General features: G+C 37.7%; 1 protein-coding gene across 1 annotated transcript; it reads left to right on the top strand.

Annotated features, from left to right (window-relative positions):
• Positions 1-624: 624 nt before the first annotated feature.
• Positions 625-17,304, top strand: stard3nl (STARD3 N-terminal like). The gene is made up of 9 exons (XM_037788266.1): positions 625-780; positions 4,037-4,399; positions 9,650-9,727; positions 10,763-10,840; positions 12,127-12,180; positions 13,739-13,856; positions 14,560-14,658; positions 16,171-16,238; positions 16,322-17,304. The coding sequence occupies exons 2-8, from the start codon at positions 4,193-4,195 to the stop codon at positions 16,233-16,235; spliced, it is 699 nt and encodes a 232-aa protein (XP_037644194.1). The 5' UTR covers positions 625-780; positions 4,037-4,192; the 3' UTR covers positions 16,236-16,238; positions 16,322-17,304.
• The last annotated feature ends 289 nt before the right edge of the window (positions 17,305-17,593 follow it).

Genomic DNA, 17,593 nt, shown 5'->3' on the forward strand with positions numbered 1-17,593 from the left:
ATTATATATATATACACATTATAATATATTATATATACACAGTTATAAGTATATTTAGTATATATACACATTTATAAATATATTTATAAATATATATATACATATATATACATTTATACATGTATATATTGTATATATATATACATTTATATATATGTATATATATATTTATATATATACACATTTATAAATATATTTATGTATATATATATATATAATTTTATATTCTTTTCTTTTTACATTTATATGTTCATAATACTTTGTTATAAAACAATATAAAGCCCTGCATCATGTAATGTGCTAAGAAAATGTACATTACCCAGAAGTTGGCATGGCTGCATTGATGCTAACTTGACAAATTTAATATTTCAGTTCTTCACAGACTTTATTCTCGTAATATTACAATTTTTTTTTTCGGTAAAGTTATAACTATTCTTTTTTTCCCTCAATGTGGCCCTTTTTTTTTTGCCTAAAATGTCTCTTTAGATAGTAAAGGTCCCTGACCCCTGATCTAGGGTTAAAGTTAAGGGCTGCTGATCTCCAACATGGCCGCCAGGGGCCCTCTGGGTCCAACTGAAAGCTGTTTGGTCCAGAGACTTCATATCCCAGAATCCTTCGCGTCAGGTTCTTTCTTTTTTGTCATCTTCCGGTTACGTCCTTCCGGTCCGAGCAGACGAAGGGAACCAGATGACTCGTCGGCAGCGTTGAGGTTGAATCCTGCCGACTGAAAACCTTCCTATTCATGAAACTAACCCCCGAAGGAAAGACTGAGCTTTAAAGGTAATAAAACTACTAATATAGACCGGTTTAAAGACGTGACGTCAAGCTAACTAGCTGGTTTAGTTGCTCCACTAACTGCTGGTAAACACCTCTGTGTTATTATGATGGCATCCTTCCACAGCTGCAGCATGATGAGCTTCCTTCATTTCACCATCTGCTGGTGCTTATGGTTGCTTGTATCTAACAGGCTCAGATAATATGCTGAAGAATCCACAGCACAGTGGTGGTGTTGGTGGTGTTGGTGGGGTTGTTGGTGGTGGTGTTGGTGTTGGTGGTGTTGGTGGTGTTGGTGGTGTTGGTGTTGTTGTTTTTGGTGTTGGTGTGGTTGTTGTTGGTGGTGTTGGTGGGGTTGTTGTTGGTGGTGTTGGTGGGGTTGTTGTTGGGTGGTGTTGGTGGGGTTGTTGTTGGTGTTGTTGTTGGTGTTGTTGGTGTTGTTGTTGGTGTTGGTGGTGTTGGTGTTGGTGGTGTTGGTGGGGTTGTTGGTGGTGGTGTTGGTGTTGTTGGTGTTGGTGGGGTTGTTGTTGGTGGTGTTGGTGGGGTTGTTGTTGGTGGTGTTGGTGGGGTTGTTGGTGGTGGTGTTGGTGTTGTTGGTGTTGGTGGTGTTGTTGGTGTTGGTGTTGGTGGGGTTGTTGGTGGTGGTGTTGGTGGGGTTGTTGTTGGTGGTGTTGGTGGGGTTGTTGTTGGTGGTGTTGGTGGGGTTGTTGGTGTTGTTGTTGGTGTTGGTGTTGTTGGTGGTGTTTTTGGTGTTGGTGTTGGTTTTTATGGGTTGTTGGTGTTGTCGGTGTTGTTGTTGTTGTTTTTGGTGGTTGTGTTGGTATTGGTGGTGTTTTTGGTGTCGTTGGTGGTGTTGGTGTTGTTGGTGGGGTTGGTGTCAGTGTTGTTGTTTTTGGTGTTGGTGTTGGATTTTTTGTTGGTGGTGTTGTTGTTGGTGTTGTTGGTGTGAATGCTGGAAAGGCCTTTACAGTTTTCTCAAATGTGCAAGCACATAGTCGGTAGTCTCAGAAAATTCAATCATAACCAGAATAGACCTTTTTTCTGTCTCTGAAACAATCTAGGGTATCATAGGACAAAAGTGACCTAATTCTGACTTACCTTTCTCTATTATGGACACATAAATGGGAAGAAAAGCTGTTTTTGTGGCTGTATTCATACGTAGAAGAATCGACCACACTGGTTATTTGTGTCTTGCTCACCCATTAACCAACGTTTTTTTAAATCAAATGATGTTATGTAGTATTAAATGGGTGGTCGCGGTGATTTTAAAACAAAAGATATGGCTCTGCTTTCATCCCGTGAACCCGTGACACTACCTGCTCAGCACCAAACAGACACAAGCATTTTTCTCAGGTGTTGGTGGAGACCAACGAGAGCTAAGAGAGAGTGAATGCCAGATTTATGCTCATCATGTGGACACAAAACACCGCTCCAGTTGAATGATTACGCTGCTCTGTGTGCGAGTTGTTTGTCTTATCAGCTTCCTTTTAAGTAACCAGAAGAAATCAGATTAATTGGATGTTATTTTGATGTCTTTAATGAGCTGGTAGTCATTAGTCATGCTGTCACGGTGCACAAATATGCTTTGGTCTTAAATAAGCACAAGATTTAAAGAGCTTCTTCTGCATGACTGCGCTCTTCATCTGCAGATGGAACGATTACACTGGAGAAACCGTTTCACACGTGTTTCTGTGAAATCCACTAATCCGTAGAAATCCTGTGACCGGTAGTCAACTGAGATCTAAGAACAGTCCTGAAAAGGAATCTAAGCAGTCAGATCTGAAAGTGCAGATCATTATGATTGAGTTAGCTTGCTGCAGTTATTTTTTTTTAACAACAATGAGACGGAGCAAGTAGAGCCCCACCCATTAGCTACAGGACACCTACTGACCCACTGACCTTTATCTCAGTCTGATGAAATTTCATCTCACTGACGGCCAAAAGAAACATAATATGTCAAAACAAGAGCAGCATTTCAAAAAATAAAACACTTCAAATGGAGAAACACAACCAGATACAGAAACACGCTGCAGTAGCGCCACAACACAATGAAAACTGTTACCAGGGGACACTAGAAAGAAGTTATTGAAGTCAGCTATCCATCAGTCGTGTTGGAAAATGAGCTAAAATCAGGCACCAACCCATAGAAGCAGGTAGTGAGAAAAGTTCATTTCATACCCTGTTTGCCTAAAAAAGCCGAGGGTCAAATCAGGTTAAAGCGTAAAACGTTTAGTGTAGCTATAAAAGCTCTCTAGAATGAGAGAGGAAGCTGGTGGAGGGTTGTACTTTCAGGGGAATTACAGCTTATGATTTGAACTTGTGGGAGTTGCCTTCGTTTTTTGACTCACTCTTTTCCAGTAGATCACAATGATGCCGTCCAATAAACCTCGGGATCATTAATAAATCATTTACAAAATGCCGCTCTAAGCTCAGGTGTTGTAATACCCTGTGTGTTACTCAATCTGGAAATGTAATGCTTAAAAAAATGCATTTTGAGATGAAGCTGATTTCAAACTTAAGTATATGATATGAAAATCATGAGATCACGTGCAACCAGGTTATAACGAGGAGAGCACGTCCACTGTCTTTATCGTCGCTCTGTATCAGAGTGATTTTACAGTAAGTGCAAAAGAGCAAATAGTTTCACTTCCTGAAACACAGACATTTTAAACAAGTGTTACAGTCAAAGGTCACAGCACTCGGACAATAACAACACTATTATCTGAGTCATGTAACAAATCTGTTTTACAATATTCTTGTCAGGAAGAAGAAGTGAAGCAATCAAGCTTCTTCTTTTTTTCAATAAAGCAGTGTTTTGAAGTTAGACACCAACCTCTTGTTGCTACATATATTATTATAACAATATATACATATTTGTCAGTTGTTTTGACAAATGTGTTGGCAAACAGTTTCATATTTGCAACTCAACAGACATATAGCAAAATGATCCTTCATTCTGGGAAGTGTTTTTGTCCTCTTGGTGAATGTAAGTCCAATATTCCCTCTCCTTGTAGCTCTTGGGCCAGAGGAGGGACACATCTGAGGGACACATGTGGCTCTAAATGTTCACTTTCTTCACCAGCTTGTCACTAACTTTGTCTAATCTGCAGATTGATGAGTGGTAGGTAGGTAACGTATAGTGGGTTTATCAGACGTTTGATTAATTGATAATATAAACTTAATGATTAGTGCAGCTTTAAAGTGGATAAATCTCTCGTTCTAAAATCATCTTTTTTGACCTTTTGCTTCATCCTCCCTGCAGATGCAGTGATGAAGTTCACCTTCACAGACTGAGTTCACATCCTCTAAACCGACCTGCTCCAATGACCCACCTCCTCTGACTCCACCTGAGTCCACCTTCTGTTGACCAGCGGGCGGGGCTGGCCCTGCTCAGGGCGGGGGGTGTGCGTGACCGGGGATGGACAGCCGATGCAGCAGCAGCGCCGATTCACGGCTGACCGTCGGCAGGGGGGTGGTGTCTGTCAACACCACGCCCATCTGCGCGAGGGTGGAGTCGTATGAAACCGGGGAGAAGAAGTGCATCTCGGACGTGAGGAGGACCTTCTGCCTCTTCGTCACCTTTGACCTCCTGTTCATCACCTTGCTCTGGATCATAGAGCTCAATGTAAGACATCTGTTTTGTGTTGTGAGTGCGTGTCAGACACTGAATGCCTGGATCGAGGTTAATGAGGGGAGACCAGAGCTGTCAATCAATTAAGATATTTAAACACACATTTTTTATCTGTTCAAAATGAACCTTAAAGGGAGAATTTTCAAGTATCTAATACTCATTATCAACATGGGAGTGGGCAAATATGCTGCTTTATGCAAACGTATGTTTATATTTACCATTGGAAATCAATTATCAACACAAAACAATGACAGATATTGTCTAAACCCTCACAGGTACTGAATTTAGCATAAAACAATATGCTCCATCATAACATGTCAAACTGCAGCCCAACAGACAACAACAGCTGTCAGTGTGTCAGAGTGCTGACTTTGACTATGACTTGCCCTCAAACTGCATGTGATTATCATAAAGTGGGCATGTCTGTAAAGGGGAGACTCGTGGGTACCCATAGAACCCATTTACATTCACATATCTGGAGGTCAGAGGTCAAGGGACCCCTTTAAAAATTGCCATGACAGTTTTTCCTCGCCAAAATTTAGCGCAAGTTTGGAGCGTTATTTAACCTCCTTCCCGACAAGCTAGTATGACATGGTTGGTACCGATGGATTCATTAGGTTTTTCTAGTTTCATATGATACCAGTATCTTAGCTTATCTATCTTAGCAGTATCTAGCTTTAAAACTGAGCCCGCTACAACCTAAAAATTGCAAGTTGCGTTAAAGAAATTAGTGGCGTGTTATTATCGCATTAACTTTGACAGCCCTAAGGGAGACAAATTTGATTCATGATTGATGTTTTTTTGTGTACAATATAAAAGCTTTTGGGCTCTAAACATAGTAACCCTTAAAGTAAAAAAGCCCAACACTTCAGTCTCAGTCTTTTGGCACAAGTTTTTATATCAGTTTTGTTTCTTATTCGGCCGCAGGGAGACTCGTATCAAGGGAGAACTGTAAAGATTTTATTTGACTTGTGTAACAACAGAGTCGGCAAAGACATTAACCAAACATTGACTAACATTTCCACTTCCTATTAAAAGAATTCACCTGACCTTGTTCATGATGAGTTCTTGTATTTTATGTAACACTTTATCAGATACTTCCCTCAAATATATAGCTACGACTGTACACACGGTAATGGCTTTACCGTCAAATGTTTTGTTTGAACTGTGTCGAGGCCGAACAGATACGGATCAGGTGCTGCTGGAGAAGTTAATTGAGGTTATAAAACTTTGTGCCCCAGAAGGAGGAAGTGATTTCACCGCGGCACACATTCCCAGAATGCTCCAGTTTCAACAAAGTGAACCTTGAGCAGAGAAATAGATGTGTGTGTGTGTGTGTGTGTGTGTGTGTGTATGCTGACACACGCTCACACTTTTTGCATAACTGTATTTGGAAGAACTTTGAACAGTAACTCTGCTCACATTCATCTCTGTTAACGTAAACCTGTTGGACAGAAATTCAGATATGTGCTCAAGGGTTTTCCTGCACTTTTGGAAATTTGCCCTGCTTCTTCTCTAAACTGCAACGCTAAAATATAGAACAGTTTCGTTTTTACGGTATTCTGTTCTGAGTCAAGCAGGCTCAACCCGTGAAAACAATGCAACAAATTTGAATCCAGCATGAGACTACAAGTACTCGAGTTATTAGATTAGATTAGGTTCAACTTTATTGCACAGAGTTCAGGTACTGAGACAACGAAATGCAGTTTAGCATCCAACCAGAAGCAGTAAAGTGCAGAGTAATGTACAGAATAATATGCAGAACAAACATTAATACATAGAATACATATAATAAACAGTAAGGGGTAGCTTAACTCAATATTTAGCATATAAACGTTTGTGACTGGTAGCCTTATTCCTTTTTTTTTTATTTCTATTCCAATCTTGGTAATGATTAAGTCATATTTATCACCGGTTTGTCCACTTTTAAGATTATATAATCCTTTATTAGTCTCACGGCGGGGACATTTGCAGTGTCACAGCAGCAAAGGGTATAGTGCAATAACAAGAAACAGTAGATAGGCCTACAATACATAATTTAACAGTAAAAAAAAGCCAAATATAATGGTTGAATTCACATTATTACACATAGGAAATATTGATATTGAACAGTTAAATTGATATTGCCCATGTTCTGGTATGTGCGGTCTACTGGAACTGTGTTAATTGTTAAGTGTGACATCAGCAGGAAGGAAGGAAGGACCTGCGGTATCTCTCCTTCACGCACCACAGCTGAAGCAGCCTGTCAATGAAGGAGCTGTTTATAGAGCCTGCTTTAAACAAACATGGGGCGAAGTGTGAGATGCGCTTTTTGTCGTCCATCTTCGATCATCGTAGTTTCATCAAGGCAGACTTGCGTCAATAACAACCGCCGTTGCATCATCATAATGATGCAACGATGTAAGTGCAGTCGGATTCTCTGAGCACCGCGGTTGTCTCTTCCTTCACGTCTTTCCTTGACCTCATGACGTTTTCCATCGAGGTCAAGGAAAAGACAGTAGGATTTGTTTTGTTGACTTTTTGACCTCAGCCGATGTTGTAGTTAACACTCAGTTCACCTACGGTTGCACAGCGGCGTTGCAGAGGGGAGGATAAGGTCTTTTGCAGAGTACAGACGCCGGCTGCAGAGAGCACTTTAACCAGATATAAGACAAGTTTGGCCTGTTTATTTATTTATTTATTTATTTAGCGAATGCAAAGTCCTCGAGCCAGGCAGTTGCCTCCTGGTCTGCTGTATGGAGGGTGACTAACCCTCCTTTTAGACTGTGGAGCGGGCAAGCTTCGATGATGTGTTCCATTGTTTGCACCTCTCCACAAGCACACAATGGGCTTGGGCTGCTGCCCCATTTGTGAAGGCTGGCCAAGCACGGGCCATGTCCGGACCTGAATCTATTAAGGGTTGACCACTGTATCCTTGGCAGGTTGGTGCCAGGGACCTGTTGGGTGGGGTCTGACACCAGATGTTTGTTTGGGACATCCTTGGGCTCCCATTCCTTTTCCCAAGCTGATTGGGTGGTGAAGTCGGCTGCTTCACCACCCAATTTGTTTGGCCTGTAATCAAGTTCATCACGGAATGACCATGAATTAGTGCTCGATGAAACGTCCAAATACATGTTACATTTACATTACTATTTTATATTTACTTATGTTTATATTTATTTTAACTGCACTATTTTAAACCTTATAATATCATTTTGTTTTTACGTTTACTTGTGGGAGGATTTCCCCGTTTATATATACTTATATTTATGAGCATTGTTGAAGGAACCTGAGACCAAAGATGAATTACATCCTGAGGGAGACATTGAATGTTTGTAGTAAACTTCATAGCAGTCTATCAAACAGTTGTTGAGATGTTTCACTCTGAACCAAACATGTCAACCTGCTGGTGGCAGATGATTAATCGATTTCAGTGCCAAGCATCTGCTAGTTCTTTCTTCTCCAATGTGAGGATTCACTGCTTTTCTTTATCTTATATCATTGTAAATTTAATATATTGGGGTTTTGGAATTTGCAATTTGAAGGCTTCACGTTGGGATCTTAGAAATTGTGATGGCCATTTTCTCATAAATGTTTGACACTTCAATAAAGCGAATAATCTAAAAACTAATAGATTAATCAATGATGAATCATTAGATGCAGTCCTACAAAAATTCGTAGCAATCCTTTAAATAGTATATTGGATATTTCAGTCCGGACCCAAAGTTGGTTACCGACCAACCTACTAGTTATACTTCTCTGTTTGTTGACACACCAACAGCGCTGGGTTTTAGTGAGAGCTGCCTCCTCGCTGTGTCAGTTGCCTGAGAATAAAAAATAATCCCTGGATAACAATCAAACTAAAGACAAAGATAGACAAACAACAGGTCTTTGCTGGGCATGTAAATTCCAGAGCAAAGTTTAGTCACCGAAACAGTTTCAACAACAACAAGTGACCCTTCCTGCCAAACACTTCATTCCACTCATACTGATGATACCGCTGGAGCTGAGGAGGCAGCTGAATCAACTAGATCCAGTCAAATAAGGCCTGTAGTTTGCATTTTGCTGCAGTGTTTTTATAGCAGAGGTAGAGGCCTCCTCTCCTGAAGTAAAAACCACACAATTAACCCCCTGAGACCTGCAGACTCTGCTGTCTTTCCGAGGCTGTAGCAGGTTCAGTTTAACACTTGTAGTGAAGCTACTAAATAACACTCCAAAGTTAGGCTAAATTTGGGCGAGGAAAAACTGGCATGGCCATTTTCAAAGGCGTCTTGACCTCTGACCTCAAGATATCTGAATGAAAATGGGTTCTCTGGGTACCCATAAGTCTCTCCTTTACAGACATGCCCACTTTATGATAATCACATGCAGTTTGGGGCAGTAAACATTCAGTTTTTTGTATGCAGTATAAATGTGTTATTTTCGCCTATTTTAAAAATGGGGTATTTTAATATTTCTGCATACTGGGGTCCCTAAACAATCTTGGAATTACATAAATTATATATAACTGTAAAGCTGAGACTCTTGTGGATTCAATGAGTCCAACTGTATTCATGTGTGATGATGTTAGTCCCCGTAGGAGACATTTCATTGTAATGAGTGTGAGTGTTTTTTTAAACTTGACGTCACTGTATAAAATGACCTGTGGTGACCTCTAGGATAATCACAGCCTCATGAAACTTTACAGCCACAAACTAGAGACCTAGAGCATTCAGAGGATGGATGGCTTTCCTAGCTAGATTGACAATACGTTTTTTTTTTTAGAAGTTTCCAAAACAGAAGTGCTCCCCATCCGGTCGCCAAAAAAATGCAATTCTTGCAGAAATCTCAAAATGTCAAAGGTTTTTGAAACCAAATCACAGCATTACTTTGTCTATGGTGTTCCTCAAGGTCTTGCTGTCTTAATGTGGTACTTTGGAGGGATTATTGATCATTTTTATCAATTCTCAAGTGGTAAAAAAATGTCAAATTTAGCAGTGTAACAAATAGTATCTCCTGTGTTCGTTTTAAACGATCATGATAATAGCATTATTCTTATCAGTTATTAGTGGTAGGTAAATAGTGACCCGTAGGCCATATCCGGACCTCGAACAAAAATATTTGTCTCTTTGACGAAAGCTGAAGTCTTCCCTTTAGTTTACACAAATCCACTGCAGCGAAAAGTATAAATATATGTATATAAAAGACTTGCAGACTTAGTAATAACCAGTGTAAAAGTTTCAAGTGTAAAAGTGAGTGTTCTCATCACTGGTTTGTGTTTGACAGGTGAACGGTGGCATTCAGAAGCAGCTGGAGATAGAAGTCCTGCACTACGACTACCACGCCTCCTTCTTCGATATTTTTGTAAGTTCTTACATTTTTATTTTTTTTTTATTTTTTTTTTTATGAATGTGACATAGTTCAAAGACAGGACACATTTCGACATACAAAATATGCAGACATTAACACAAGACAAGAGGTTATGATTTTGATTTTGTTGGTGGGAATATTTGGTGTGATATCTGGTGTGTGAAGGTGTATTTAAAAAATGCCGAACTGTGAGCAGAGGATTGTGTGAGGAGGAAGAGAGAGGAATAAATAAATAAGTCAATAAATAAATAATATTAAAGGTCCCATATTATGCTCATTTTCAGGTTCATACTTGTATTTTGGGTTTCTACTAGAACATGTTTACATGCTGTAATGTTCAAAAAACAAATTTTTTTCTCTCATACTGTCTGCCCGAATATACCTGTATTTACCCTCTGTCTGAAACGCTCCGTTTTAGTGCATTTCAACGGAGTGGCAGCGGGATTGCATTTCTAGGAAACAGCTTGGGTCCATGTTTACTTCCTGTCAGCTGATGTCATTCACATCCACTTCAACAGGAAATAAACTGGGGACACATTTAGTATGTTTACGTTTAAAACTGTGAAATGGTCTAAATATTGTATATTTGTGACATCACAAATGGACAGAAATCCTAACGGCTTGTTTCAAACGCACAGTTTCTGAATACTGGCTGTGCGTATTTCTCCGTGGATTGAGTGTTTTGATACTTTCACAGTATTTATATATCACTTAAACCTGCTTTATAATATAAAAGACATGAAAAGCTCACTTTTTACAATATGGGACCTTTAATGTTGATAAATATATACATCAATTAAAAGGTGGTGCAAAATAAAATGCATATACTGTATGTATATAATGTACATGTATGTATCTAATATGTGTCTATTATATTATCTTATTGATGTTTAATTTTCATTTATTTTCCTACTTTTGTTTCCTCGCTTCCTGCCTCCGTTTCTTTGGTGTTATTTATCCTCCTCTCGTTGCTCCTTTTTAATCTTTCTCTCTTCATGATCACTGAATGTTTACTTCTTCCTCCCTCAGCTCCTGGCTGTTTTCAGGTTTGCCACCCTCATCCTGGCCTACGCCGTCTGTAAGCTTCGTCACTGGTGGGCCATCGCTGTGAGTCTTCTTTTTTTTTAAAGACTGTAATATGACGATATGTATTTCTTTATTTGTGTCAGTAGAGGGCGCTGCCGGTAAAAAGACTTTCTATGAGCTTCTCTTGAAATGAGATGAGTCATTTTTATCTGATGAATTGATTTTTGACTTTTCATTTTTTAAGAAATTAAATGAAACAGTGTTGTTTTTGTTGTTGTTTGTTTACCTGGATGTAAATGAGTGATCAGTGTGTTTCCTATTTCTGTTTATTGGTGCTTTTATATAGATCTGCCAGAGATTAAGATAAGATATATTTTATAATCCCAATGGGGAATCATACATTGAAATACATTTTTTAAAAGCCAATGTTAATAATAATGATAATAATAATAATAATAATAAACTTTATTTATATAGCGCTTTTCAAAACAAATTGTTAAAAAGTCCTTTACATGGTTGAACAAGGATTAAAACATTTCATCACAAATAAGACATGTTGAAAAAAAAATTAATAAAAGACTTTTTTTAAAAGATAAGTTTTAAGAAGTGATTTAAAAGATGTCACTGATAATAATAATAATAATGATAATAATAATTTTATTTAAAAAACAAGTTACAACGTGCTTTACAAAGACATAAAACCAAGAAATACAGTAACAAATAAGAATGAATTAAAAACACATTTTAGAATTGCAATTTTTCAATTGTTTTTATAAGATTTTATCCATTTAAACATTCCAGATTAAAAACAATATCAAATCATTACAACCGATAAAACCAGTAAGACTGGAATATAGCACATCAATATTACACATTGCACCAGAATATTCATTCAACAGTAAAACCGACAGATAGAGAATGCATATGCCACAGTAAACGCTGCTATAAAGTGCTCTGTCACAGCATTTAACTGCTGAATGCAGGGCGTTGTAAGATGTTTCTGTTATTTTGTCCACCACAATTTTCAATTTTCGATTTTTGTTCATCATATTGGATGGTTTTCAGTGCAGGTTTTAAAGCAGAACACGTGCAGATTGTGGAATCTCTGTGAAAATATTAGAAATAATGTCCTGATTTATGAGAAATGTTTTCAGACCGGGGACGCTGCGGTAACTTTACACATCTTAGACCACATAACGCCAACGGAGATTACTCTGACAAAACATTTTGTTGACCTAATTACTATTTTCCTCTGTGTTGTGTTACAAAACAAAGGTTAATAATGATTATGATCACGATAGAAACATGTAATAATACCAACCCTGCTGTTTGAGTGTCTCTAATCAGTGTTTCCTCGGTTTGCACAGATCACCACGGCAGTATGCTGCGCTTTCTTGATTGTTAAAGTCATAGAATCAAAGGTAAGAGTCACATGATTAATCATGATTTAAAAGATGCACTTCTGTTTAGTTTTTAGAACCGTTACATCACTATTGTGATCAGTCATCGGAGGTGAAGAGGTCGGCACCGTCAGGCTGCTCGCTCATTACTCCACCTGCTGCTCATTATCAGAACTACCATATTGAATAATATCACTATAACACTAAGGTTGTTTGGAGACTCTCGGTCTTCAGTAACAAAAGAAAAACCAACAGATATACTTTACGTTGTTTTATCAGCTTGAGACTTTTTATTATTTTATGATTATTGCATGTTTGTTTCCCTCGTAAAACATTGTTCGATAACATCGCCTAAAGCAGCGGTGTCAAACTCATTTTAGTTCAGGGGCCACGTACAGTCCAGTTTGATCTCAAGTGGGCCGGACCAGTAAAACCATTGCATAATAACCTATAAATAACAACAACATTGTCCCTTCCAGTTAATGAAAAGAAGTACACTCTGAAAACGTTCACAATGAATGAACAATCCATTTATAAAAGAGATGATGAGATGTCTCGCTGACCTTGTATCTTCTCAGCTTTCCTGGCAAGTTCTTGTATTTCACGCCACGAGTCTGATTGTATATTATATTCCTTGAGCACTGAAAGGTGCCGTGAACACATCAAGCACACTAGCTTTCCATTTACCTCTGTGACGAAATAGGAACAGGTCCATTTTCTTGGAAAACCTGACAGTGTCCACTTTTCTTTTCTTTTTTTTTGACAAAGATATTTTCCACCGGTGGCTCCTGCATGACCAGTTTCATGTCGCGTGGGATCTATAATAGCGTATCCAGCATAGAGCATGCTACACTTATTAGGACAGCGCGACCCGAATAGGAATAGCTGTGCATTTTGTTGTAAATTTGGAATTAATGACTTCTCTGCAATTTTTACACTTTGCAAAATTTGCAAAGTCATCTAGTGGGCCTCAGCCGGTTCTTATTTTACTTCTATTATCCTTATTTGATTGCAAATATCACATATATATGAAATGTTTTTATTGTTTATTCACTATTATTAACTATAACACTTTGTGTTGCGTTGCATTTTTATTATTATTTGAATTATTAATTGATATCTGTGATTGGTATTGGCAGTAATACCCCTTCCAAATCACAAATAAGTCTAAATAAGGAAATTGTTTTGTGATGGAGTTAGTTTCTTTGTCTGTGAATGACTTCCTAGTAAACAGAAGGAATATATATTTGTTGGTGCGTAACCCAAACAACGTATAAATTATGAGATATTTCCTTTTTCGGGGTAATAACAATGATTTATGCTTATTTAGCTCATTTTTTAATATGAAAGTGCAGTTTAACATGCTTTGTTTTTATTTTTGCAGCAGAGTTCAAACCTGTTTTAATGAAATATTCAGGCTCAAAATCCAAAATAACATCAGAAACTCTTTCAAATATATTTTTATTATTATTTTTTGTTGGCATGAAGAGTTGTAATCTTTTTTTTGTTAGATGAGGTACGACAGTGAGTGTACTGAAATCTAAAGGTATTATATATGTGTGTGTTTGTGTGTGTGCAGCTGCTGTCTCAGGGGGCCTTTGGGTACCTGCTGCCCATCATCTCCTTCGTGTTGGCCTGGATAGAAACGTGGCTGCTCGACTTCAAGGTCCTGCCTCAGGAGGCCGAAGACGAAAACAGTGAGTCGCAGACACACAGTTCTTCTCTCTGATAATAATCCACTATAGTTACTGCCTCTGCAGTAATACTACTGTTACTGCTGATATTCAGTTCTTTACTTAAACAAAAGTACCAATACATGAATTTAAAAATACTCACATACTCAAAAGAGTAAAGTAGGAAAGAGTAAAAGTATTGCACTCAAAATACTACTTAAATATTTCCCTCTAAAATGTAGTGGATTAGAAGTATGAAGTAGCAGAAAAGTGAAGTAGTAGTACCTCAAAAATTGGGTAACAGGTATTTTTCAACATATTTTGTTGTGTTTTTGTGTCTATACGGACAACAATTTCTGAAATTGGTCCACTATTGAAGGATAGCGCTGTAGACGGCAGCTCATTACTGTATTAATGTAGATATCTTCTAATGTAAAAGTCCCTAGAAGAAAACAAGGGGATAGAGGAGACATGACATGATGCAACAAAGGTCCCAGGTTGGACTCAAACCGGGGACATTGTGATGACAGTCAGCCTCCTCTAGACCACCAGGGCGCCCCGATACTTCTACTATTACTGCTCTTTATGTGACTAGTTTTGTGATTTCTAGTAGTCCTGCAGATATTATTACTACTACTACTTCTACCACCATTAATACTCCAGTATGTAGTCTTTGTCCAGCTGTTACAGTTGCCGCTCTCTTCATGTGTCCTCCTTTGTGTTTCAGGATATCAGTCCTTCATGGATGCCACAGAGCGAGCTCCTCTCATGTGTCAGGGTCCTTTATCTGACGGACAGTTCTACTCTCCACCAGAGTCTGTGGCAGGTCTGTTTACTCACACTGACAGTAACCACAACAGATCTCACACTTACATCAGCCTTTTCTTATCGCTTCACAAGCTCAGTGCGATGATAGAAAGTGTGATCCAGGTTCAAAACACACTGATACTTATATATCGTTTAACCCCTTAAAGGATTGACTCCTCTAAATCCACTCTGTTACCTCTATGATGAAGTCATGCAGATAGTTTGGATTTTATTTGTCCAGGTTTTCAGATATGTGTCTGAGAGTTGAATAAATCCAGTTGTTTGAAGGAGATGTTTTTACAGCAATATAAAATAGATAATAGAGAGGGAATTATGACGTGTTTAACTTCCTAACATTAGCTCTAAGCATCTTATTAAACATTATTAAAACTACTAATGCCAAGATTATTTTTTAATGAAAGTAAAGCAAATAAAAGTACAATAATTTAATTCCCAATCATTTGAATTGTGTGTTTCAATGCAAATAACCACTATAGGTGACAATAACAAAGTACAGTACCCTCCTACCTCCGAAAAATAGGGCGATACCGGAAGCTACGATGTAATTCAAACACTGGAATTTACCATCCATATAAAATAAAATATAGCGAACATTGAATTACATCAGATCTAAGATGGTATTCCTTCATTTAGCGCAGAGATTTCAAAAGTGGCAGACAAAAACAAATACTTGCCTGTCACAGTGGCAGGAAGTGAGAAAAGTTAATTTCAGATCCTTCTTGTATTACTATACTGTGACATTTTGTATAACATTTGTTACTATGACATTTTTATGGCAAATTTAGCATACTAAACTATGACATGTGTTGTGAAATTTTCAGTCATTCAACCTTTATTTAAATCTCGAGGATTATTGAGGACATGCCGAGAGGACAATAAAACTAAATAAATATACACAGAACATAATTAACGAATTACAAGAAGCGATCAGCCAGATAACCACAGAACAATGTTAAAAACAGTTAAATTATTAATTTATTAATTATGAATTTTTGATGGCATACTATAATATGAAAAAAAAACTATGAAATTTTACGGCATACTATAAAAACAAATTGTATTACTATAATTTTAGTCTAATATTGATACTTTTTTTAGTTTTTGTGTTAATTTCATAAATTTTCTTTCATAATCGTAATCGTGCTTTGGCAACACATGTTAAATGTCGTGGCCATTAAAGCTTATTTTTTTTATTTTATTTTATTTTATTTTAATTTATTTTATTTTAATTTAATTTAATTTAATTTAATTTAATTTAATTTAATTTAATTGAAATTAATTTAATTGAAATTAATTAAATTAAATTAGTTGAACTGAAAGGGAGGGAGGGAGGTAAATAGAGGGGGAGACATGTAGAGAGAGAGGACAAAACATTACCGGCAGAATCTCCTCAGCTAACTCTGTAAAACAGTAAATATTCCCAAACTGTTGCTTTAAGCTCTCAGGTTGAACTGTATGTTGAATTTAGCCGTTTTATCTTCACACTGATTTGTTTCTGTCTCGTGTTCAGACTCTGATGAGGAACTGGATGATAAACACGATCCAGAGAAAGGGCTCATTCAGCAGGTGATCTAACAGGTAAACAGGATGTAGTGACATCAGTATCTTTCCCCCAAATCATGGACCTCATTTTGACTCTCTTCGTTTTTTATTCTCCTCAGGATCTCCTCTTCGGAAGGTGACGTTTTTCTCTCGCTCCTGTTGTGCTACTGAGGGAAAATTCTGCCTTACACATTTCTGCCATTTTTGTTTTTATTTGCCTCAAAGAAGTCTTTCATAGTATGAAAACACAAAGAGCTATTTGAGGCATTCTGCACCTCTGTTTCTGATATCAGCCTTCTGCATGTGCACCTGGGAACGCAAAAGTGCCGCTTAAAAAGCAATTTCAGTATCACGACTTATTAACTTTCAGGATTTGTTTTCCCCGCTCACATTTAATAAACCATGTAGCTTCCAGGAGAATTCATATTAACGGATATTTATACACAAATTTGCACATTTTTTGTCCCAAATGCTCTATTTCAGTATCCGACTATAATTCAAAATGTTTGACAAGAAAATACAACTATTTATTTCTTCTCATTAATATCTTATATTTCCAAACATAATGTTTACTTTTAAGTTGATGATCATTTTCACATGCTTGGGTTTCACTGTAAAGGACAAATAGCTTGCTCCATAGACTCTGCATAAAGAAAGGAAGGATTGTTTTCGGCCAGTATTGAGCTTATGGACCACGTTCGTAGCAAACGCCAGGCGGAATATTTACAGTTTACTGCAGAACTCAGAAATGTATTTGACTACTTCCAGGTCTCAAAAAGCAGTGAAACAACTTGCACGCAACATTGGAACAATATTACAGTGTCAAGATTTTAAGACTACTGTCTGCTTCTAAACGAGTGAAGTATTACTTTACTTTAAAACTATATGAGCCATAAGTATGCAGCACATCAACGTAAAGGTATGAGCTGCTCTGTATGAAACTGTAAACTGCTCTTAAAAAGCTGCTATTAGATACAGTTGGAGCTCAATATGAGTTGGAAAAATACATGTACATATCTTCATGCATGCCTTGCAAGCCGAGTGGTTTTGTTTTTATGAAAAGCCTGTCTGTAAAATAGAAACATTAAAATGTGAAATCATGTATAGTTTTTCATGTTTTATTCCTCTCTTTATGCCTCAGGGTTGTCGGTCTGTACGTCTGTCTGTCCGTCCTTCCATTCTTTTGAACGTGTTATCTCAGGAACGCCTGAAGGGAATTTCTTCAAAATTTGGCATAAACGTTTAACGTTTGTCTCAAGGTCACGGTGACCTCACGTCCGTCCCATTCTCATGATATCTCGGGAACGCCTTGATCAAATTTCTTCAAATTTAGCACAAACGTCCACCTGAACCCGAGGATAAATTGATTTAGATTTTTGTGGTTAAAGGTC

Source organism: Sebastes umbrosus, chromosome 12, assembly GCF_015220745.1.
Source record: "Sebastes umbrosus isolate fSebUmb1 chromosome 12, fSebUmb1.pri, whole genome shotgun sequence".
In the NCBI taxonomy this organism is placed as follows: Eukaryota; Metazoa; Chordata; class Actinopteri; order Perciformes; family Sebastidae; genus Sebastes; species Sebastes umbrosus.

Excerpts from the sequence above, each read along its gene's own strand:
- stard3nl (XM_037788266.1), top strand. The coding sequence starts at position 4,193 with ATGGACAGCCGATGCAGCAGCAGCGCCGATTCACGGCTGACCGTCGGC. Across the intron at positions 12,181-13,738 it reads TTAAAGTCATAGAATCAAAG|CTGCTGTCTCAGGGGGCCTT; the intron begins GTAAGAGTCACA and ends GTGTGTGTGCAG. Across the intron at positions 13,857-14,559 it reads GGAGGCCGAAGACGAAAACA|GATATCAGTCCTTCATGGAT; the intron begins GTGAGTCGCAGA and ends TTTGTGTTTCAG.